General features: G+C 38.2%; 1 protein-coding gene across 1 annotated transcript; it reads left to right on the forward strand.

Annotated features, from left to right (window-relative positions):
• Window positions 1–727: 727 nt before the first annotated feature.
• Window positions 728–4,006, forward strand: LOC109219048 (pentatricopeptide repeat-containing protein At1g62350-like). Its single transcript, XM_019383453.1, has 2 exons — window positions 728–1,162; window positions 3,272–4,006. The coding sequence occupies exons 1-2, from the start codon at window positions 812–814 to the stop codon at window positions 3,683–3,685; spliced, it is 765 nt and encodes a 254-aa protein (XP_019238998.1). The 5' UTR covers window positions 728–811; the 3' UTR covers window positions 3,686–4,006.
• Window positions 4,007–25,418: the final 21,412 nt, after the last annotated feature.

Here is a 25,418-nt window from a genome sequence, read left to right on the forward strand (position 1 = left end):
TTAGCTAGATTAATTAAGTAGGTAGGTGATTAACTCACGTGTAAATATATACACATACTATTGTACATCTCTTTCAGAATGAATGAGAAGCAGTTACTATTTTTCATTCCTTCTCTGTTCTTCTCTCTACTCTCATTTCTTCTCTTCTTCTCTTCATTAGCCTAAGCTCGTGCATGGCTGCTCTCCCATAAAGTTTAGCACATGCGTGATACATGTTTGATACATGTGTCGCAGAAGACTTTTTTGAACTCGATTTAATTACGAATTTTGATACAAAACCAGTCCAAATCACCTCCAATCTTCCTCAAATTTTGTATATTGACTTATCTATATATTTTCAATGAATTTCAACTATACCCATTGAAAAAGTTCCTTTTTTGTTTAGATTTTTAGAATATTGTATAGATTTTTGTATTTCATCACCTTATTTGCTACCCCGTCCATGAAATTTCCTTTCCGTCTTGTATCTAATGTTGCTAATCACGCTTAAAAATATGGAAGGTGATTTTTGCATGTGATTCTTTGAGAGAAAGAACCCTATTATTTGGTTTTTCAATTTTTGTTGGCTAGTTTTGGTAAGTCTATGACTAATGGCTAGAGGTTGGTAAGTTGAGATTTATTTGGGACATTTATGGAAGTTTCCCTATAAAAATCAACAGATTTCTTGCTTGAACTTTCAGGTCATTTGGATAGTGAGCCCGTGGCCTTATCCATATATAACACCTACTATTTCAAAAACAACACATTTAATCCACGACCTGAGAGTTCTTTCTAACAAGAGCACAGAGAGGTCTCTCTCTCTCGTATCACAATGAATAGCTGTTCCCAATGTGCGAGGTTTACCGCATATCCGCTCGACACAGGCCAACGACGTCAATTCATTAACGTCTTCAGTTCAATAGCGTCTAGGACTGGGTATAAATGTAGAAATATGAGAATTAGCATGAGAGATAGGAGCAAAAATCGAAAGCCCTTACAAAAGGGGAGAAACCTCAGTATAGAAGCAATTCAAGCTGTTCAGGCACTGAAGCGAGCCAACAAAAACGATGAATCCACGCTGGAGCAGGTGTTTGATAGCAAGGTCAGGCGTTTGCTCAAGAATGATTTGATTGCCGTTCTTCGCGAACTCATCCGCCAGAACCAATGCCTCTTAGCTCTTAAGGTCAGTCGTTTCAATGACTCAATCAACAAATTCTTTATTTTCGAATTTTTAGTTTGTACAGAGCTGTAATTGTGGCTCCTTGGAATTTGCATTTCCTTCAAATAAACTTCTAATCAAAGAACAAAAAAAAAAAAAACCCTAATTGCTACATCCACTGTAGTTCTCATTTATCTCCTTCAATATGAAAGGGCATCAGTATATCTCCCAATGAAGCTTTAGTGTTAAAAATGGTAAAAGGAGTGGTAAAAAAAAACTAAGCAAACAGTTGGGGTTATACATAAAAAAGGTTACTTTGAAGAGTCCTGACGGCTCAAGGCAGAAAGACAGAATGGAACTGAACAACTTGGGGTTTCCAGTCAATTATGAGGATAATTCTGGAGAGAAAAACTGAGGAAGATGTTTAAAAATTTTGAGCTGGAATAATAAGGGCCTATAATTCCAGGAAGTATAGATTTTTCAGGATGCTTGCCCAGAAATGGAAGGCAGACTTTTTTTCTTTCAGGACACTAAAGTCCAGTTATTGAATCTGGGTCAACACTTAATAGATAGATTGATTAGGCAAAATAGGAGATGTGAAACAAGAAGAAGAAAGAGACCTCTTTTTGGGTTGCCACTATGCGGTAGCGGATTCAACTCTTGGTCAACGTGGTCATCCGAATCCAGTATTTTCAGCACAAAGCGTAGATATATATGTGAAAACTACTACAGTTTCAACTAATATTTGATATGGACCCATAATTGAGTTCAGCACTAAGAACTTTAAAGATCTGCCTCTGACTGTTGACACTATGCATAAACGTAGTTCCACGTATGGGAGTATAAGGCTGCGAAGAAATTAGTTATGTAATTGTTCTTTATGCCTAACAATGTTAGTGGTTATCCTATGATTGAATACAAAATATGCCGCAATATCCTTTTGAATGTTGGAATATTCTATTCTCCTATAGTGATGCAATGAATCTGATGATTCTGTAATGTTCCCTGTCAAGATGGAGCATCAGATTTTTTCAATTTTTTGTTTATGAAAATGTTGTCCGGGCCAGCTTGTGCACACCTCGATCATTCCATAGGGTACCTACTGCCTCCTTCCACCACAGGTACCAGGTAACTCTGCCCACTAAGGCTTAAACAAATGAGAAGAAATCACCTAGTGTTTTTCACTTTCGTTGGAATATGAACCTGAGACTTCATGGTTTTCATCCCACCTTATCGACCACCGGGCAAAAAGTATATCACAAAGCTCTTTCGATCACTTTAATTATAGGGGCTCTTTCATTTTTTTCATCCCACCTTGAATTGGTTAACAGCATATAAAGGAACTCCTTATATAGGATTTTTAATGGTATATTCGACATTATAATCTACAGAATATGAACATTCTACATAATATTCGATGGGTTCGACAATATTCTCCAACTTATGTTCAATAAAGGGACATGCTGTGAATTTGTACACATTTAACTAATAACTCCAGTAATTCACTTAACTTTCAGGAAGATACATACTTGGTTATACTTCTTCATCTTTAAGTTTAATTCCATTTGCATTTTCTCAATTTCTACTTGTTGTTTAGGTTATTTCTGTTTGTAGAGTGCAGCTGTGGTGATGTACTGGAGTTCCTCTAGAGGTTTTTGGGTTTTCTTAGAGTGGGAGAGGGACCGGGATTCAAAAAATGTGAGGAAGCATTCTTTAACTAATGATGCAGTCATCTTATTCCTCCAAGATGGCCCGAGCTCCTTTATCCTATGTCTTTAGTTAGACGTATGTGATACTAGAGGGTGATCCTTCTCGTAGCAAATTAGAGGGGAGCTTAGCATGATCTTTCTTTTCATTTTTTTCCTGCCTTTTGTACTTTCTAGTTCAGCTACCCTTTTTCTTCTCTTTTTTTTCTTTTTTCCCCAGGTTGTGCTTTGATTGGTTGTTTCCAATTCAGTTTTATGATAGACGAGATTGTAGAAAAAATTGGACATTGTAATGACAAAGTCTTGGTGATGTTTAGTTGTAGTTGGAACTTTTACATCACATTTGCTTTGTACTTCTGAATTCATCACTTTTTTCTTGATTACCACAATGTTGGCAGCTCCTAATTATTACCATACCCTGATATAGGTTTTTGAGGAAGTTCAGACGGAGATATCGTATAGGCCACAACTCAAACTGTATGCTGAAATGGTGTCCTGTTTGGGAAGCAACGGATTGCTTGAAGAGATCAAGTATCTTATCATGGCATTGAAAATGGATAGTAGTTTACCACCTGACATTGAGGGCTTTTATGCATTGTTGGAAAGCTTATTGAAATTTAATCTCTCTAGTCTTGCGCTGGAGGTCTTTTACTTGATGAAGTTGAGAGGATGTGATCCCGATAAGTTGACCTTTAAACTATTAATAAACGGATTGGAATCGAACGAAGAAACGGATCTTTCAGCTTTTGTAAGGCAGGAAGCAGAGAAGTATTATGGCCACTCCCTTAATTTCCTAGATGAGACTGAAGATGACATACCTAGCTTAAAGCAAATGTATTGAACTATATGCAACAACAACAACAACAACCTAGTGAAATCCCATATGTTGGGTCTCGGGAGGGTAGTGTGTACGCAGATCTTACCCCTACCCTGAAGGAGTAGAGAGGTTGTTTCCGATAGAGCCTCGGCTGTATTGAACTATATAATCAGTGGTTAATATATATGAGATATAAGTTTGTTGCATGTGTGGAACACCTATATGTGGATCCCTAATTGTTGATGTTTTGTGTTGGTTACAGTGACTCTACTGGGACTTCATAAGAGAGGATGTTCGCTGATCTACATTTTCACCTTTTGAAATTAAGAAAGTTCAGTTATTAGAGCTTTTTTTTCATATTTGCAGAAATACAATTTTGCGATAGTTTTATTAATTTTTGTAGTAAGGTATTTTGAATACAATTATCACTCCCAAGGGATGTGGTGGAACAAAGATCTCTTCACCTCTAATCAGAAATTGTGGCTTTGAGAATAGAGAAATTTATGGTAGGAAGCGCTCTCCCTTTAATATGCTCTACACTGTGCGAATTCAAGTTAGTCGATCAAATAGTATTGGATATTGAATGCTTAAACCAAAAAAAATCATATATTGTAAAAATACTTACGATGACTAAAATAATGCAATAACCACAAAATAAATAGAAGAAAAAACAAAACAAGAACAAACGAGATATAAAGAGTAGTACAATATCGGGCACGAAATTAATTTTGTAACATTTATGGACTTTTGCTTCATATATAAGGATTATAATTGGGTAAGAATTGTTACGTGATAGATAGTATAGAGAAATTCATTCATGAATAGTAATAATATTTGATTTATTATATTTTAAGCGCAGTACTAGAATGAGTTGGAGTAGCTAATTAAAAATAATTGTTGAGCCGAACTCAAGCCCCACCACCACCCATAAGAAGATACAAGCTTTGCCTTGAAAATAAACTATAATGTACTCATAGAATGCCCCACAATTAACCGGAGCATATAAGAAATAATATTTGTTTTGGTCAAATGTCTCCTACAAGCATCTCGTTCGGGATACAGAAGCTCCATTAAGCTCCCATGATATTTAAAAATCACATAGAAGACGCTCAACTTTTGCAAACTAAGAAGACAATGGTGCTCAAGGTTATATTTGAAGGATAAAGTTAAACTAACTCCTAAAAATAAGAGATAATTTTGTCCAGAACCTCTAGTGTCTACATGCTAATGTAATTTTCTTTTTAAATAAAAAAGCCAAATAATGAACACAAGAAAATAATAAAGTTTTTAAATGGTAATTATATTTCCAAGTTTATCAAATATGTCATTCAATTATAAAAGGTAGAAAGATTGATTAACATTTTATGTGGCAACTTCGTGCTTTTAACAGTAGGATAGATTTATGACCAAATAAAAAAGTAGGATAGATTACCAAACTTCTAATATTTGTACGAATTACCAATACTCCTAGTTTTTATTACACTTTCTGTTCCTTTTGTTTCACTTTCTTACAAGGATATTTGCTATTTGCTGATAACGTAATATTGATTGACGAGAAGCGAGGCAATATTAATGCTAGGTTGGAAGTTTGGAGACAGACGTTGGAGTCTAAAGAAGTTGAGTAGGTCGAAAATATAATACTTGGATTGCAAGTTCAGAGATAGGTGCATGAAGCAGAAGTGGAAGTGAAGATTGATACTCAAATCATCCCCAAAAGAGATAGTTTCAAGTAACTTTGGGTCTGTAATCTAAGGCAACGGGAGATTGACGAGGATGCTACTCATCATATTGGAGCGGAGTAGATAAAATGAAGGCTCGCTTCTGGGGTTTTGTGTCAAAAGAATATGCCACCAAGACTTAAGGGCAAGTTCTACATAGTGTTAGACCGACTATGTTGTGTGGGGCAGAGTGTGTTAGAAAAATTATTTTAATATCTCAAAAAGAATATTTAAATGTCTAGGTTCATTCTCTTAATATAATATTAATGGGTCATTATTATATCAATTATTTTTTGTTAGTAACTGATGGTATAATTTTCAATTACAAATGTGAAAACATTAAAACTGATGATTGAAGTCAATAACTATGATTTTAACATTTTGCAATTTGATAGCTTTCAATGATTTTAACGTTTTGGCATCTGTAGATTTAAACGACTTTAACGTTGGCATTAAGCCTTAATGGCTTTAGCTTTCATCAGATGTCTATATTAGTTTTGAACACTCTCTCTCTCTCTCTCTCTATATATATATATATATATATATATATATATATATATATATATATATATATATATATTGTAATTATTTTGAGGTGTGAAGAAAAACGTAAAAACTTTCCTTCTAATTTTCTTCTATTGTGCTGGATTTATTTTGATTAATCTTTGTTGTTTCTACTTCTAGTTATACTAGAAGAGCTTGTTGAATTTTGGGGGATACGCCTAGTTTTATTTATCACGGTGTGGGCAAAATATCCTTAAGGACAGTGTCCTTGACACGCCTCAAGCAAAATCTTTTATTATCCATAATCATCTAATATTTTTCCAACAATCTTAAGGATATTTCCACGATGTTATGGTCCGAACAGAAGTTACAGAATATAAGTCAAGGATATTTCTATACTATTCCTATAGAGAATATTATTTCTGGAATCTCGAGAGTAATAAATGATAGATGAACAAATATTATTCTATTGATATCATATATTGTTGTTTTGCTGGTTATACTTTGGCATGCACTCGTGGCAAGTTGTTATTTCAATTTCGTACATTATCGCATTATGAAGATCAAAGCACCACAAAATTAAAGGTACATGGAAAGGAGAATGCGCACGGCCAGAATCAATCTTGCATCTTCTACCGAAATATGACCCCGCTTGACCACTGAACTGACACTCGTTGTTGAAGTTATTGTTCTAATTCTGAAAATAGAACCTACACTTTAAGTTTTCACAATGGTCTTATGGAGAATACCACTCTTTATTGAAATTATTTTTGTGAGAAACAGAATATTAATCAAGTTGTTCCAATTTTGTGCAATATCGCATTATGACGGATAAATTGCACCACAAAATTAAGGTATACTTTTTATAGTGTTTAAATGCGCCTAAGCCTACAAAAATGTAGACTTTTATTGTTATCTATTTTTGAAAATCTTGAAAGCTTTAAGATAGTCGGTTTAAATTTATTCTTCAATTTCAACAAATTTGAGGAATATTCAGGTACGTGACCCAGTCGCCTCCTGGAGTGTAGGAAAAATCCGTTTATCAAGAATGAGTATACTCTGACACCTTGAATGCTATATGGGTTTCCAAATACATGAAGTTGAATTACACCCCTAACGTTAACTGACACAAGGAACCTATGCCACAAGCCCATGAGGATGAAAAGAAGTTGAACACTTATGAGATTATCATATTTCAAACAGCTTAATCCTTCCTGATAATTGACCATATACGAGATAACTAAAGATACAACAACTTGTCTTCCAAATCAATATGCTCATGATATGTGCAAAAATCTCAAAGCATCTAATCTCAACCTTTCACGAGTAAAACCACATAGCTAGGACATCTGAATGTTGGGACAAAATCATGTATTGGTTAGAGGGGTTCTAATGGTTAACATGATGCTCCGGGGAGAAAGACAAATGACACTCCTATCCACCCAGGGAGGTGGAATACCAAGGGTAGCAAAACTCCCCTCACATGACAATGACATAGTCAATTATTCTAGAAGTCGAGTGAGCAGAAGGCCACGTAACCCATCCAATCCAACCCATTTAAGACGTTTTGAAAAGGGGCCGCACTTTGGCTTGAAATCATGGCAATATAATCTTGAACTTAGGGGAAATCATTACTTTTGGAACCCATGCGACAAGCCCATGTAGCCCTACAAAATTATTAACAATGGCGAGAAAGTAATTAAAACCCATTACGAGTTGGTGTAGAACAAGGCCTCAAAGTGTCCACATGAATAAGTTTGAAAGAAGGAGACGTCTTAATGCATTTATCGGGGAAAAGTAACCTAGGTTATCTAGTCACAGGAACAAGCAGAGCAGGTAAATGGTTGTTAGAAGAACATCTACAAGGAATACCAACAATATTTATTTATTCTAACAAAAGGAATATATCTCCCTCCTTGATGCTATAAGACTTCCTCTTTGATGCCATAAAACATAAAACAAGTTTTACAATGAGACCTATCAGATGAAATAGATAGTAGGGCAGCAAAACTATAGAGCACCATTTGGAACCAACAAGCTTAAACTGAGTTGAAGACATTAGAAGTCTATAGTAAAGGGGAATTTACCCACTTCCAGTGTCTTTTTTTTTGAAAAGGGGGCTTGTAGAATACATAAAAGTGAGGTGAATTGAATCGAATCATATAGTTGGATAGCTAGTCGAGAAAATGAGATAAGATCGTAGTGAAAAATATGGAGAAACGACACATGATGCAAGGTAAATGAAAAGAAAGTGAGAAAGCCTATGGAAGTAACCTTTCATTGTAAGCACTAGGAAGGGTGGTAATATAAGGGATTACGAGAAACTAAATTTTTGAAAGAAGATCTCTGTATGCAGTCACGTGATGTATAGCTCCAGAATTCAAAAATCCAATTATGTTTATCAACTCTACTTCATAATGAAGCACTACAACACACTTCTACACAACCAGTTATTACAAGCCGCATTGGGAGATGCCATAAGACTTGACCGAGAGAAAGGCTTTGACATATGAATGTGTTACTAGGTGTATTTCTCCTTGGTCAACCCAAAACCAGAAGGCGAGAGTTAGACTGATAAGCAGACCGTTGGACTAGCACATGTGTAGATAATCCATTATCGAAAGGAGATCATTCAATCTCAGCAATTTCGGCATGCTATCAACCCTTGATGAACTTGAAGTGAGGTGGGAACCCAATGAGATAGTATAAATAATTCAGAGAGACTTTATGCACACGATGACCATTTCGATTGACATGCACTCATGTGATAGTGTTAAGTTATGCTTCTTATTGTTACTAGATATTGAGAAGCTTCATGATGATACTCGCAAGAGAGTAGAGTGATTGTTCAACACCATATAAGCCATATACACAAGTGAGTAAAAGAGTGACTCGAGAAGGATCGCAACACTAGGATGCTTTACATGGAACTTGACACCACATGGGTAAACTTTACGACGGTGCATGCATAGGCACAAAATGAGCAGACGTTGTCCATAAAAAGATTTTGTAACAAATTCATCGGACGTAGCCCCCTGTTGAGAATTTAGGAAAGAAAGTGGGAAGTATAATCTAGAATTATAACTCCATTCAGGGACGTATTTGTAGAACTTAATTCCACAAGAGGATGTAAATAAGAGAATTTGTGATAGAGTGGATTCACGAACAATATGTCTCCTTCAAGGAGTAGTTACACACAAGTTTCTGTGACTCACATCTTATTAAGACCATGTTTATGAGGACTCTTCAATATGGATGTAGACATACAATGAGTAAAATTTTTGTGTTGTTCATAATGATGTACTAGGGAGTGACTTACTTGGTGGCTTTAGGTTGATAGGGCAATAACTCAATCGATGCCCCTCGACTCCACATCCCTAACGCACGTTGGTAACATACTAATATACTACATTATCTGGTGGTGCTGTGACATTAATAGGAACAAGGGTACTCCCCTTAGCAACAAGTTCTACCGATCCCTCCATGGCTCGATACATTATCCTAACAAACGCCTGGGAAATATCCCTCATATTCAATGGTGGGGTTATTCCCTCCCTACTGCTTCCAAAATCATGAATTACTCATCTTGAGATTGAGACATAGGATGGAAATTAGCTCCCTATCTTGAGCTCTACTGCACGATCTGGAGTATCAAAGAAGGGTGAAATTCCTAAATGTCCGAATAGCCTCCAACTTATAATGTGGTCGACTACACACCGATAAGAAGGACTTTACTATACACGGCTACGAGACATCCTAGGACACTTTAAAACCTTAGGCTCTGATACCAAGTTTGTCACGCCCCAAAATCCGAGGAGCACGACCGGCGCTCAACCGAGTAAACCCGACTGAGCAAGCCTGATAGGTTTCATTCTACCCAAACTAATTCATGAGTAAAGAGGAGATGAACTCCATTAATTATACTTTGTACATATATCATTAACTACTTCCATTTCATTTCTGTTAGCAACTTCATTCATAATTTTCAAAAATATTACAAGTTTTCTACATCTTTGCCAAATATTCATGTTTCTAATTCAATTCCCCTTTATCAAACTCCACCCACAACCTGTCTACGGAGCCTCTAAATATAACTGAAGAATAATATGGAAATGCCGGAAACAAGGCTCCGGCTATACCTCAAAATACAAAAGTACGTGATAAACAGATGAAACAGGACCCCGAAATGAAGTGGTGCTCACCAAGTCAGCTGAAAGGAAGATGCATCACTAGCTGCGACCAACACTGCCTGCTATGGAAACACCTACATCCATTTAAAGACGTAGCGCCCCAGGCGAAAAGGACGTTAGTGCCGTCGAATAGCACTAGTATGTATAACTAAACACCATCTCATTAGAAAGAACTATCATACAAGAACAAAAAGACATCATAAGGACAACAAAGCTTCACATAAGCACCACGTCAACAATATGAGAGGTTCACATAGTTTTCACAAAATTTCTGAAATTTTAGATTGGGGTATTCCATGTTGTTGCATCATTATCCACATTACCACCGCTTCCTTGAGCGGAGTTCGATCACGGCTCGATCGGCTAAGCCGTCTCCTTGAGACATTACCATTATTTCATTTTCACTTTCCAGTTTCAATCATCAATACATTACCACCATGTGTGTATCACATGGCGTCCGATCACGGCCCGATCAGCTAAGCCGTCTTACCAAGACGTTACCCTTTTCCATTAATCGTCTCACTTCAATTTTGTTTCACATATATAGTTCATAGGCACTTAGGCTACAATTTCCACATCATGTCCACTTTCAATACAAACATTGCAATTTAGGATAACAGGTACAAACAGGAGCAATTCAAGTGTAAACATAGATACGATTTCACATAGTTGGCATGACAATCTCAATTTAAATCCTGGCATTGAGGTCTAGGCATTCCGGCCACAATTACCACATTCCATAACTCACGTTTCACATTGTTCCCATTTATAACATTTACTTTGCCACTTAAGACCATAGGCACATACAAAAGCAATTTAAGTCATAAGCATAGAGAGGAATTCATCTAGTTTGGCATATTAGTCCTAAAGTAACCTTGGCATGACATTTAGGCATTTAGCACATAGTTCATATTCTCCACACATCCTCCATTTACAAAGAAAACACATTAAACACATGAAGAAGTACCTTCCACATACATTTTCCCAACACCAATTCATGTGAAATGACAATCAATTCATCAATCCAATTTCAGTCTTACCACATTTGCATATACACCAACGGAGCTCGATTTCTAATAAAAGGGGGTTTTAGCCATACATACCTGAAATTTGCCCCTTAATGATACTACAATGATCCAATACACTTAAGCAACTTCAATCTACAATACAACATTCAATAGGGCCACTATTAGTAATAAATTCCATAACTTATGCCATTTAGGCATATTATCAAAGTAGGTATAGATCTTTACATCTCATAACCGTCGTATTATTTCATTCAACTATCACTATTAAACAACAATTTATTCCACGTTCCTAACCAATTTATAAATTCCAACAACATATGAATGACCATCCATTCACACCCAACCATCAACCCCCTTAATTAACCCATTTCACAATCTCTACAACACCAACACAACCTAGGTTAGGCACTTATGGCTTCCAATCACCATCCCATGAGTTCTAACGTATATATATCATACATAAATAATCACCATAGAGTAGTTAGAGATGATAGACATACCTCTTGTAGTAAGAATCTTAAGAATCCCCACTTGTAGTGTTCTTGATCAATTTAGGGATTTGAATGGAAATCTATGGATTTTCAAGATCAATCCTTGTTAATATAAGTGTTTAAGAGTAGTAATCAACTCAAAATACTCCAAAAACATTACCTTGGATCATGGGAGGGAAGTATGGGACGGTTTCCCCTTGATAGAGCAAGCCCTAGCTCAAAAAAATGACTTAGAGACTCTCCATACCCGGTCTTGGGGTATTTATAGGGCTGCTAGGCATGCGACCGCGGTCAAACTGCGCCCGGGACGCGGTGGCCGCGCTCGTACCGCGCTCGGGCCGCGCTCGGGAGGCAGAAACTCTCAGTTTTTCCGCGGACGCGCATCTGACACAGGTTCGGTAAAATGGTCATAACTTTCTGTATGCACCTCCAAATGACGAACGTTTGATGCGTTGGAAACTAGACTCAAAGAGCTTTAATTTGATAGGTTTTGCATCACACAACACCTTATATAAATTTAGATATGCTTGTCCAAAGTGAGGTCTTGTGCATACTCATTTACAACTTTAGTCTATTATGAAATTTTCCAACTTGGCTTAGACTTAGGCCTCTCCTTAGACCCCAAATCACTTATAATATGACTTATACGCTTATTAACATATCCAATTGATATCCATTATATCATGAATCCCCATTTGCACACAAAATAAAATAATTAGCCTACCTTGGCACCACGAAATCTTAAATTACTTAGCAAAATTTTCTGGGGCTTTACAAAATATGCCGCTCATACACGAAAATAACAGTTACAACAAGAAAACCTACAGTCTAGACTAAGTTCAATTCAAGGAAAAGCAGGAAATTCACTAAACATGTTGCACAGAGTTCAGATAAACAATTAAAGCAAGTAAACATGCTATTCTAAGGTAACAGGATTCTACACATGCTGATATTACTCAAATAGGAAGAAGATGGGTTATTACTCAGTGAAAATTGGGTTTATACAACAATTCACCTCATGTACACCGCACTCACTTATCAAAACAGTACCAAATCCTAAGGGCAGTTCTTCCACACAGGGTTATACAAGCTACTTACCTCGAACCAAGCTCAAATCAATCCGTAACAATGCTCTTTCCACGAATATCCGACTCCGAATGGCCCAAATATAGCCAAATCAATTACATAATATAAATATAACTACAAGAAACTAATCTAGCTAATGAAATCAAAGCTAAAGCAAAAAATTAGAAAATCGCCCTAAAAGGTCTCCCCGGGCCCACGTCTCGGAATCGGGTAAAAGTTATAAAATATAAACACGCATTCACTCACGAGTTCACTCGTACCAAAATTAGTCAAATCCGATACCAAAATCTAGATCAAAACCCCAAAACTCGACATAAGAACTTTTCTCAAATTTTTTCTAATTTTTCACCCCAAATCACTAATTTAATGAAGAAATTAAGGTCATAATCATGAAAATTAACCCAAACTAGGTAAGAATCACTTACCCCAAACACCCACGTGAAAATCTCTCCAAAAATCGCATAATTCTGAGCTCTCAAGTCCAATTGGTGAAAAATGACATAAACCCTCGTTTGAACTTTTAAAATCTTCCCAGGTGCGTTCTTTATCGCGAACGCGGTATCACTCTCACGAACGCGATGAACAATCTTTTATTGACCCAAAATTCCTCCTTCGCGAACGCGAGGGCCCTCTCATGAATGCGTACCTTTCACTGACTGACCCTACGCGAACGCGGGACCCTCTTCGCGAACGCGTAGGCTTAATGCCTGAAGCTCCATCTACCCGTTCCTCTACGCGAACGCGAGACCATATCGCGAACGCGTAGGTTTAACTGTTACATCCCGTACTTTAATATTAGGATGAGTCATAGTAATCCACATGAGCTTGAAGGGATTAAGACCATTCATGAGGTTATAGATGATTTGTGACTATGTTTTGAGTGGAATATTTTTGTAAAAAAGTTTGAAAAATATGATTTTATATAGTTATGAATATTACTACTTTCGAATATGCTTTAAATTATACACATAATATGAGAAAGTTTATGAGATTTTCTTTATTGTAAAGATAGAAATTATTTTCTCACAAGAAAAGAAGGTTATCTTTTTACCATTTTAAGAATTAAGCGTACGAAAATTTATACTCTTTATATGAGACTAAGAAAATTAGAAGTTGAGAAAATATATGTATTTTTACATGGATATTTTAATGAAATAATAATGTATGTATTGATTTTATATAGTACCACATGACCATGATAGTAGGTGTATAAAGTGTGTTAAAAGTGAGTAGTATTTTAAGTAATTTGAGATAATTCTTAACTATGTGGCTAATTGATTAATTATTAGTTAATGGGAGATTAACTAGTTAATTAAGAATTAGTGGATAATTAATTAAGAACCTTGGATAAGCCCAAGGAATTCCTTAACGTGGCAGCAGATCAAGCCATATTAAATCATGAAACAAGGTGGCATAATTAGGAGAATTGGCCAAAAAACTCATTCTTATCAAGTGGAGCCCACACCACTTTAATAAGGAACATTTCTAATCTATTCATTCATTTTAGGAAAGATATCACAAGATTATGATCAACTACACAAAAACAAAATAGAGATGCTTACATCCCATCTCTAAGTAACGATCTTCAAGAAGAATTCATACGATACTTCTTAGCATAATAGCAACGGAATTTTGTGATTCTAAGGGAGTACGGAGCAATCTTTCTCAAGAACATGCATTTTTTCCTACTTCGATCCGCCGTTACGTATTTTTCGCAAAAGACGTGTATTATAAGGATCGTTAGGAGAACAGGCTCAGGTATGTTAAGGCTAATCCTTCCTTCTTTTGGCATGATCCAAGTAACGAAACGTAAATGTAATGTTGTTCTATAAAAGGTTTTACTCTTAGTAGTTAAGGATGTCTATGTTATTCATTCCTGTAAAATGATATTCAAGCATGTCTAAGTATGTTTCTAGTTCCCTATTGAGGCATATGATAAAGATGTTAATGTTCATAATGGTATTATCTGCATCATCATTTACTACCGAGCTACGGCGGGTCGAGCAGTCATGCATTTACCACCGGGCTACGGCCGGTCGGGCAGTCATGCATTTACCACCGAGCTACGGCCGGTTGGGCAGTTACAAGCCGGTCGGAGAGTCATGCATTTACCATCGAGCTATGGCCGGTTGGGCAGTTACACATTTAACACTGAGCTACGGCCGGTTGGGCAGTCATGCATTTACCACCGAGCTACGGCCGGTTGGGCAGTTACACATTTACCACCGAGCTACGGCCGGTCGGGCAATCATGCATTTACCATCGCGCTACGGCTAGTCGGGCAGTTACCACTGATCAGTTGGGCAGTCATGCATCATACGATATGGAAAATAATCTCAAAGAGAAACATTATATATACAAGTATAATAAGTACACATATACGGTGGCACTTCATAGATTCAGGTTGATTCTTATATGTCTTTAATTAATGTTGACTTATTGTTATGTTCAGTTCTACCTTACATACTCGGTACATTATTCGAACTAACGTCCTTTTGTTGGGGAAGCTGCATTCATGCCTGCAGGTATAGATAATCAGTTTGACGAGCCCTCATAGTAGACGAGGTTAGCATTCAGCGAAGGATCGGTAAGACTCCACCTCATTCGGGGTGCAGCCGAGTCTATAAGTCATCGTGTCAGAGTTTTGCTACAAACTTACGGGTAGGCCGGTACCCTGTCCCATTTGATATCGAATAATCTTAGAGGATTTGTAGACAGAGGTTCATTTTGTACAGTATGTCAGAGGCCTTGACGGCCCAAATGTATTCATGTTTTAAGAAAGATGTTTCATTGATACAGTGTTTGCCCACTTATAGTTATACATTACGAGTTGTGGCCATGTTGGCCCATGGTAGTTACAAAACAAAAAGAGTTACAAAGTAGTTCGCTCGGGCCAGTGCGGCATAGGGTGCCAGCAACGCCTCCCCAGGTTTGGGGCGTGACATTAAGGTCCCACATCTTCGCGAATGCGGGAACCACATCGCGAACGTGAAGAACAACTTAGTTGTCCTCCCCAGTTGCCTTACGCGAACGCGAGACCTCTCTCGCGAATGCGATGAAGAATAAGTCTGCAACAAAACACCAGAAAATCTGCCATCTCCCAAAGTCCAAAGATGATCCGTTAAGTATCAGAAACTCACCCGAGGCCCCCGGGACCTCAACCAAACATACCAACCAATCCTAAAACACCATACGAACTTAGTCGACCCCTCAAATCAAATCAAACAACGCTAAAATCACGAATCACCCTCCAAATTCAAACTTAAAGAACTTGAAACTTCCAATTTCTACAACCGATGCCGAAACCTATCAAACCACGTCCGATTGACCCCAAATTTTGCATACAAGTCATAATCAACATTACAGACCTACTCCAACTTCTGGAATCATAATCTGACCCCGATATCAAAACGTCCACTACCGATCAAAATCTCCAAAAATGCGACTTTCGGCATTTCAAGCCTAAATCAGCTACAGACCTCCAAAACACAATCCGGACATGCCCCTAAGTCCAAAATCACCTAACGGAGCTAACGGAATCGACGAAACTCCATTCCGGAGTCATCTTCACACAGTTCCGACTACGGTCCAAATCTTAAGACAGAAGCCTCCGTTTAGGGACTAAGTGTCCCAAAGCACTCCAAAAACCAAAATAAAACCTCCCGGCAAGTCACATAAGCATAAAACGATACGGGGGAAGCAATTAATAGGGGATCAGGGCTATAACTCTCAAAATGACCGGCCGGATCGTTACATCCTCCCCCTCTTAAAACAATCGTTCGGCCTCGAACGAGCATAGAGACATATCTGAAGTGGTGAAAAGATCAGTATAACGGCTACACATATCTTGCTCGGTCTCCCGAGTCACCTCCTCGACCGGCTCACCCCTCCACTGAACCTTTACTGAAGCAATGTTCTTTGACCTCAACTTTCGAACCTGCCTGTCCAAAATAGCCACTAGCTCCTCAACATAAGATAGATCCTTGTCCAACTGGATTGAGTTAAAATCAAACACATGAGACGGATCACAGTGATACTTCCGGATCATAGAAACATGGAATACGCGATGAACTTCTGCTAGACTGGGAGGTAAGGCAAGCTCATAAGCAACCTCCCCAACTTGCCGTAACACCTCAAATGGACCAATGAACCTTGGGCTCAGCTTGCCCTTCTTTCCGAACCTCATGACGCCCTTCATTGGCGAAACCCGGAGCAAGACCCGCTCTCCAACCATGAATGCAACGTCGCGAACCTTCCGATCTGCATAACTATTCTGTGTTGACTGGGCTATGCTTTATCTATCCTGAACCACCTTAACCTTCTCCAAAGAATCCTGAACCAAGTCTGTGCCAATAATCTAACCTTGCCCGGCTCGAACCAACCCACTGGGATCGACATCGTCTACCATACAGAGCCTCATACTGTGCCATCTGAATGCTGGACTGATAACTGTTATTGTAGGCAAACTCCGCAAGGGGCAAGAACTGATCCTAAAAACCTCAAAACTCCATCACACACGCACGGAGCATATCCTCAAGTATCTGAATAGTGCGCTCGAATTGTCCGTCCGTCTGAGGGTGGAATGTTGTGCTCAACTCCACCTGAGTACCTAACTCATGCTGTACGGCCCTCCAAAGCCGTGATGTAAACTGCGTATCCCGGTCAGAGATGATAAACACTGGCACGCCATGAAGTCTGACAATCTCGCAGATATAAACTCGAGCCAGCTGCTTGGAGGAATAAGCAGTCATCACAGGAATGAAATGAGCTGACTTGGTCAGCCTGTCCACAATCACCCAAACTGCATCAAACTCCGCTGAGTTCGTGGGAGTCCATCAACGAAATCCATAGTGATCCGCTCCCATTTCCACTCCGGAATCTCTAACTTCTGAAGCAATCCACCCGGTCGTTCATGCTCATACTTCACCTGCTGACAATTTAGACACGGAGCTACATATTCCACTATGTTCTTCTTCATTCTACACCACCAATAATGTTGCCTCAAGTCCTGATACATCTTCGTGGCACGCGAAAAATAGAGTACCGTGAACTGTGAGACTCCTGAAGAATCAACTCACGCAATCCATCTAAATTGGGCATACATAGCCTGCCCTGCATCCTCAATGCACCATCATCTCCAATAGTGACCTCCTTAGCATCACCGTGCCGAACCGTGTCCTTCATTACAAGCAGATGGAGGTCATCATACTGACTCTCCCTGATACGATCATAAAGAGAAGACTAGGAGACCACACAAGCCAAAACTTGACTCGGCTCAGAAATATCCAATCTGACAAACTGGTTAGCCAACGCCTAAACATCTAATGCCAATGGCCTCTCTGCTGCTGGTAAATATGCTAAGCTCTCCAAACTCTCCGCTCTGCGATTCAAGGCATCGGCCACCATATTGGCCTTTCCGGGATGGTACAGAATAGTGATATCATAACCTTTAAGCAGCTCTAACCACCTCCGCTGATGCAAGTTAAGATCCTTTTGCTGGAACAGATGTTGCAAACTCCGGTGATCAGTGTAGATCTCACAAGGGACACCCTACAAATAGTGCCTCCAAATCTACAAGGCATGAACAATAGATGCTAACTCAAGGTCGTGGACAGGATAGTCCTTTTCATGTACCTTCAGCTGTCTGGACGCGTCGGCAATCACCCTACGGTCCTGTATCAACACCGCAGCGAGGCCAACTCCCGACGCATCACAATAAACAGTATAGGACACCGAACCTGTAGGCAATATCAGCACTGGGCTACAGTCAAAGATGTCTTTAGCTTTTGAAAGCTCTCCTCACTCTCCTCTGTCCACCTGAACTAAGCAACCTTCTAGGTCAGCCTGGTCATGGGTGCTGCAATAGATGAAAATCCCTCAACAAATTGACGGTTGTCACACCTCCTTTTTCCTGATGGGATAGGGAGTTTTTCCAATTAAAGCGATATTAATCGAAATGGAATTATTTATTAGATTCAGAGTTGCCACTTGGGATAGTTATAGCGTGCCTAAAAGCATTTTTATGAACATATATAAGCTAATTGAGTCTTGCTAAGTTTGGAATTTTCCTATGGCTACCCATGAGTTATGGGATGTTATTGAGGGACAACAATCTGGAAATGGGCATACAGGAAACCAAAAGATTCCAGACTAGATCATTGGAAATTATATATGTGCAAAAGATAAATTATGATAATGGATCAACAAATTATTGGAAAAACTTGCGGTTGAAATTACCAAAGCCTGAATGGAGCATGAGGACTTGCATGAAAAATCGTATGGGCCAATTTAGAGGCCCAATGACCTCCAAAATCCAAATATGCTTGTCAATACCCTTAATGGGTTGATTTCGCAGGTATGGCCCATTATGTGTTGATTCAATCCAAAAATATGTTCAAAATAGATTTTCATACCAGTTTTTTGCAAGCTATCACTAAAACAAGATCAATCCTTAAAGTGTTGAAACAACAATACAAATACGATAGCTATACAAACATTTAATCACCACTGAATTGACACAAGTGTCATGATAAGATCTTTTTCACACTTATTGGCCATCCCAATCGCAATTCTCATAGGGGTAATAGACACAAATGTTCTTAATACTTACAGAACCAAAATCATTTACACTAAAAGCATACAGAATCAGAATCAGTTATACTAAAAAGCTAACTCAAACAAAATATAACTAAATCTTCAACCTAAACCTCCTTCAGCCGATGACTTTGAATCCATTCCTGGGCCTTGGAATTTACTAATCTGACCAACTAGTGGTTAGATCCGCAAACTACAATGATAAAGCTCTTGGTAACCTAAAATCAACACACAATTATTTACAGAACATTATAATGAAGCTTCTGTTTGAACTATTATCAAGTATACAAGATTGAAACAAAGAACCTTGATCTCATTCAAGCCTAATAAATTCAGCAGCTAATGAAAAGTGCTTGAATAACCAAAAACATTGGATTGACTCAGACGAATGCAACATTTCAAATTAATTTTCACTATTTCAATCACGTTTGAATTAAACAACTCATGAAGCTAGATGCTAGGGTAGCAGCAAATCAAAACACACAAGAATCAAACATGAACATAAACATATTTGGTCATTCAATGCAAATGTAATACATAAGGCTTGAAACTGACCTATTCCAGTAGAACCAAATACGAAAAATAGAAAATAAGTCTCTGAAGTTGAGAGGTGCAGCAGGAAACCAAGCAGCAGTAGAAAACCAACAAGAATAAAGAAACAACAGCAAATGAAGCGAAAAATCCAACTTCAGATCCCAGAAAAATGATAAGGAGCTTTCTTCTTCTTCTTCTTCTTTTTAATATTTTCTCTAAAACTCTAAGGCTGGAATCCAAGAAAGTTCTCTATTCAAAAATGAAAGGAATGGAATCTCTGAGAATGCATTCAATTCGTGTCCATGAGTGAAGGAATGCTAGACCTTATATAGATAAAGGTGAGGGAATCATTTGGATGGGTGCAGTCCCTGAAAATAAGGTGAAAAGGCATCTTTTAAAACTGAACTGGACAGTTGTCCATTCAGATATTTAGCCACATGATTTTCAACCCTTTTACTTCTGATTTTAATCCTTTTAACCCCAAAATCTGATCTAATTCTTGGGTTTTTAATGCACTTTAGTCCCTTCTAATCTGTTTTAGAACCTTCTTAATAGCTAAACAGAAAAAATCCTTCATTTTCTTATTTCTTTTAGCCCCCTTAAGGTTTCTATTATCACAAGAGCCAACCTAAAGAGCAAACAAGCTTAAAGAATAGACTCAACTATCTATTTCCATTCCCAAATATCCCCTTAAACTTTGGTTAATGATAAATGGTCTATAGCACAGATCGTACGATCAAGACAGAAACAATAAGGCAAAAACCAAACCATTTAACATAACAACTTGTTTTAACACCTAATTAACTCAAAATTGATTAAACTAACAACTAATGCAATTAAACTAAACAACATGTAATTGAACTGATTATGCCTTGAATTAATTAAGCTAGACATGCAAAGGAATGTCCTAATCCACTAATAAATTAAATAGTTCTAGCACGTTTTAAGGGCAACTAAAGTTAACTAATCACTGAATTCTAGCCTAAACACTGATTGAACCAAAATTAATAAATGACCTAAACTAAACAAATTGGTCAAGCACGTTCTGAAAACAAGAGGAAGAAAGAGAATACAAGAAGCAAAACAAACAAAAAGTAGAACAGAGATACCTCTTAAATACCTAGAGTAGGAAACAAAGACGACTGACTTGAACGGACTTCGACGATCTTCGATATGAGCCGAAACTAGTATTAATCGAATTTTCTTGTTGAGAACAACCGATTAACACAAGTTCCGGGTCTAATCGTCCTTGGAAACCTCGAAGGAATCAAACCACGAGAATTAGGTTTTTCTGGCTATTTTATATCAGAAATTGGCCGAGTTTTGTGGGGATTTGGGGGAAATTGGTATGGGATTAAGGTTTAGGAGGGTGTGGGGAGTGTGTGTTGTCAATTTGGGGTGGCTTGGGGTGTCGCCGTCGCTGTAGGCAATTTTCGGCGGGTGGCAGACGGTGAAGATGAGAGAGAGGTGAGGGAGATGAACTGTTTGGGGGTCTCTAGGCTTTGGGGGGATGGGGGTGTTTAGGACAGTTAAATATGATTTGAGAGATCAGTTCTCAACCATTGGATTAAAAATATTGAAAGACTGAGATTAATTGTGACCAAAACGGCGTCGTTTTTGTCATTTAGCGGGGGACCGAATTTTAAAAAAGGGGTCTGGGCTGGCTAAAAGGGGAACTGGGCTCAATAGAACGACCCAGTCCGGTTTTGCAACGAAATTGGCCCCTTTCTCTTCTTGCTCTTTTTCTTTGTGTTTCTTTCATTTTAAAATTCTATAAATTTAAAATAAAAATCCTAATTATATTCTATCTTAATCCTAATTTGAAAAATTAACCTACTCATTATTTGTAATATTTAGATAATTAATTAACCTAATACGAATGAAGGAAAAATTAATAATTTGAAACTAAGAGCTAAAAATATAAGAGCCTATGTTATTTTGTGATTTTTGTTTAATAATAAAATTAATTAACAACTTAATCCTAAAAATACAAATAAAAACATAAAATGCAATGCATGAAATTTTTTGATATTTTTTGGTATTTTCTTGTAATTTTAAAATATTAAATATACAACTAAATGCAAACAACAATTAACAAAAAATTTCTAAAAATTCTATAAAAATTATAATTAAAACAAATCTTTCTTTTTTTTTTTAATTTGTAGCAGTATTTTTCATCGGGCAAAAATCACGTGCTCACAGCTGCCCCTCTTTGTTCCGAAACACGAAGGATTTTCAGGCAAAGATAAAATCAGCAATTACGAGCGATTTTTGCCCGTGTGGATACTCCATGGGAAGTGTTTGAAATAGTTCGACTGAACCTTGCTTCGGAGGTTTCCTACATATCCTTGGCTATAAAGGAATCAGGTCAGTGTAGTTCTGGAAATTTTGGTAGCTGGGACTACCGAAAAAGTTGTGACTTCACTACTATTGTTGCCGTTACTGCTTGTTGAGCTCCTTATTAACCAAAGTCAAAATGAAAAACTAAACTAACTAAGCTTATCAGCTACGAGTTACGAAATTCCTATCTATGAGTCTTCTGAAGCTTGATCTTGAGTCATGGCTGGTTCTTCATGCGGACTCTGATCTGAATCTTGATGCTTGTTAGTTGCAGGTGCTGGTTCATTCTTTTTCAGCTTTGGGATCAAGGTGGGACATGCAAAGCTTGTGACTTCAATCATGTCTTGAGCAAGTCAACATCTTTTCTCCGCTTCTGCACTTTGAGTTCACTTCTTTTTTCTTTTTCTTCTTTTTTTTATTCTGGATTTAGACTTCTTCTTTTGGTAGTCTCTAACCATGTGCCTCAAGGTATAACTTGCTCAGGCACCAAAACAAACAAACGAACGGAATTTTTCTGCCCCAGTTTTCACTAGGAAAATTTCGTGAGTTATTAGTAACAAAACTCTATACTACTTCATTGTTGAAAGCAATAAAATGTTGGGATTGGTGTACCCTGGGAAAAAGAGACTAGGGAGTGGAGACCCTATGTTGGAAAAGCGACTAGGGAGTGGAGACCCTATGTCTAAAACAAAATCCCTTAGGGAGTGGAGTCCCCATGTTGGAAAAAATGACTAGGGAGTGGAGACCCTATGCCTAAAACAAAATCAACTAGGGAGTGGAGACCCTATGTTGGAAAAATGACTAGGGAATGGAGACTCTATGTCTAAAAATAAAAGCATCAACTAGGGAGTGTAGATCCTATGTTGGAAAAGCGACTAGGGATTGGAGACCCTATGTTGAAAAAGCGACTAGGGAGTGGAGACCCTATGTCTAAAATCATCAGCTAGAGAATGGAGACCCTATGTTGGAAAAGTGACTAGGGAGTGGAGACCCTATGTCTAAAAATTATCAACTAGGGAGTGGAGACCCTATGTTGGAAAAACGACTAGGGAGTGGAGACCCTATGTCTAAAATCATCAACCAGAGAGTGGAAACGCTATCTTCGAAAAGCGACTAGGGAGTGGAGACCCTATGTCTAAAAATCATCAACTAGGGAGTGGAAACCCTATGTCGGAAAAAAAAATGACTAGGGAGTGGAGACCCTATGTCTAAAATTCATCAACTAGGGAGTGGAGACCCTATGTTGGAAAAAATGACTAGGGAGTTGAGACTCTATGTCTAAAAATCATTAACTAGGGAGTGGAGACCCTATGTTGGAAAAACGAGTAGGGAGTGGAGACCCTATGTCTAAAAATCATCAACTAGGTAGTGGAGACCCTATGTTGGAAAAGCGACTAGGGAATGGAGACCCTATGTCTAAAAATAAAAGCATCAACTAGGGAGTGGAGACCCTATGTTGGAAAAGTGACTAGGGAGTGGAGACCCTATGTCTAAAATTCATCAACTAGGGAATGGGGACCCTATGTTGGAAAAGCAACTAGGGAGTGGAGACCCTATGTCTAAAAATCATCAACTAGGGAGTGTAGACCCTATGTCTAGAATAAACATCAACTAGGGAGTGGAGACGCTATGTTGGAAAAGCGACTATAGAATGGAGACCCTATGTCTAAACATCATCAACTAGGGAATGGAGACCCTATGTCGGAAAAACGACTAGGGAGTGGAGACCCTATGTCTAAAATCATCAACTAGGGAGTGGAGACCCTATGTTGGAAAAAATGACTAGCGAGTGGAGACCCTATGTCTAAAAATCATCAACTAGGGAATGGAGAGCCTATGTCTAGAATAAACATCAACTAGGGAGTGGAGACCCTATGTTGGAAAATGCGGCTAGGGATTGGGGACCCTATACTACCAAATTTTGAATTTTCTTTTCTTTTTTGTTTATTTAAGAGAATGAGTAAATGCGGGAAAGAATTTGGAGAAAAACTTCCCTTTTGGAGTTGTTGTTACGGCAGAGCTATTTTAGTCTCTGCGCGGTTTCTTTTGGTTGCACCTACTTCTTGCAAGGTTGCTTTGGATTACACCTGTTTCCTATTTTTTCAAACAAAGAACAATTTGTCAGTTTGAAACGTTGGTTGGTTTTGTGACCTTGATTGTTTCAGTCACTTGGTCTCGGCCCTTTCAGCTGCAACTGGTTGTTTCCTGAATAACGATTGCATTTCTAACCTCGGAGAACCTCTGGCTTTTCCAGACTTTGCCATGATGGTTAGTCACGTGGGACTTAACCTTTTCAACTTTTATTTTGCCTTTGTGGGCATTTGACTTTGAATTTCCTCTTTCAACAGTTTTTGATTTTGAAGCATCGGCCACCATGGCCAGTCGGAGTCGACTTGATGCCCCTGCCGAGGTTGGGTGCTTTTTTTGCATATTGGCTTGTATCAAGTGAGAACCCTATAAATTAGTCTTGCCATACCTTCTTTGTCTTAGTTTTCGGAACAGAGTTAGACCGAAAGGGATTCAAAGAAAAGCAAACAATGGAATAGACAAATGAATTTAGACGAGAGGTATCCCTTTCAGGGGAAAAAAGAAGGACTTATCTGGAGTGCATGCGGACTTCAATGAACAGGACATGCCTTTTGGACTGGATGCCTGATCTGTTTAAACCGTCCGACTCTCAGAAATTCATCACAACTTTGCCTTGAAACTGAGAAACCTTGCCAGAACTCTATCGATGCCGATGGTTGTGAGGATCCTCTCTTTGATCAGTGGCACCTTTTGCGGGTTTGTCGAATCCCCCTTTTTCTTTAAAAGGCAAACACGGGTTTACGACATTTGGGACGACAACTCTCTTCCCTTTTGGGAATTGGGTTTTGGATTTTGAAGAGTCGCCACCTAATGATTAAGTGCATTAGGACACTAAGAAGGGTTTGAGTTGAATAACCAGAGTTTGGGTAAGGGCTAGAAATTATCTCGAGGGGAAGGTGTTAGGCACCCCTCAAGATCCACTAGTGTGGTTCCCGGCCATGCTACAATTGTGACTTTAAAGCAAATAAGCATACAAGACAATTTCACATAAAGACTGCAAGTAGGTATGTATAACGGTTACTAAACATGCTGAAATTTGAATAGGTGACTTCCTAGTTATTGGCAAGAATGTCTAAATGCAGAAAAATAGGATCAAGTAATGAATAACAATTATCAAACAAGGAAGGGAATGAGCAAAAAATTTTAGAGGAAAGGACAGTGCGAAAATTAAAGGGGGAATTTTA

The sequence above is a fragment of the Nicotiana attenuata genome, unplaced genomic scaffold (genome assembly GCF_001879085.1).
Source record: "Nicotiana attenuata strain UT unplaced genomic scaffold, NIATTr2, whole genome shotgun sequence".
In the NCBI taxonomy this organism is placed as follows: domain Eukaryota; kingdom Viridiplantae; phylum Streptophyta; class Magnoliopsida; order Solanales; family Solanaceae; genus Nicotiana; species Nicotiana attenuata.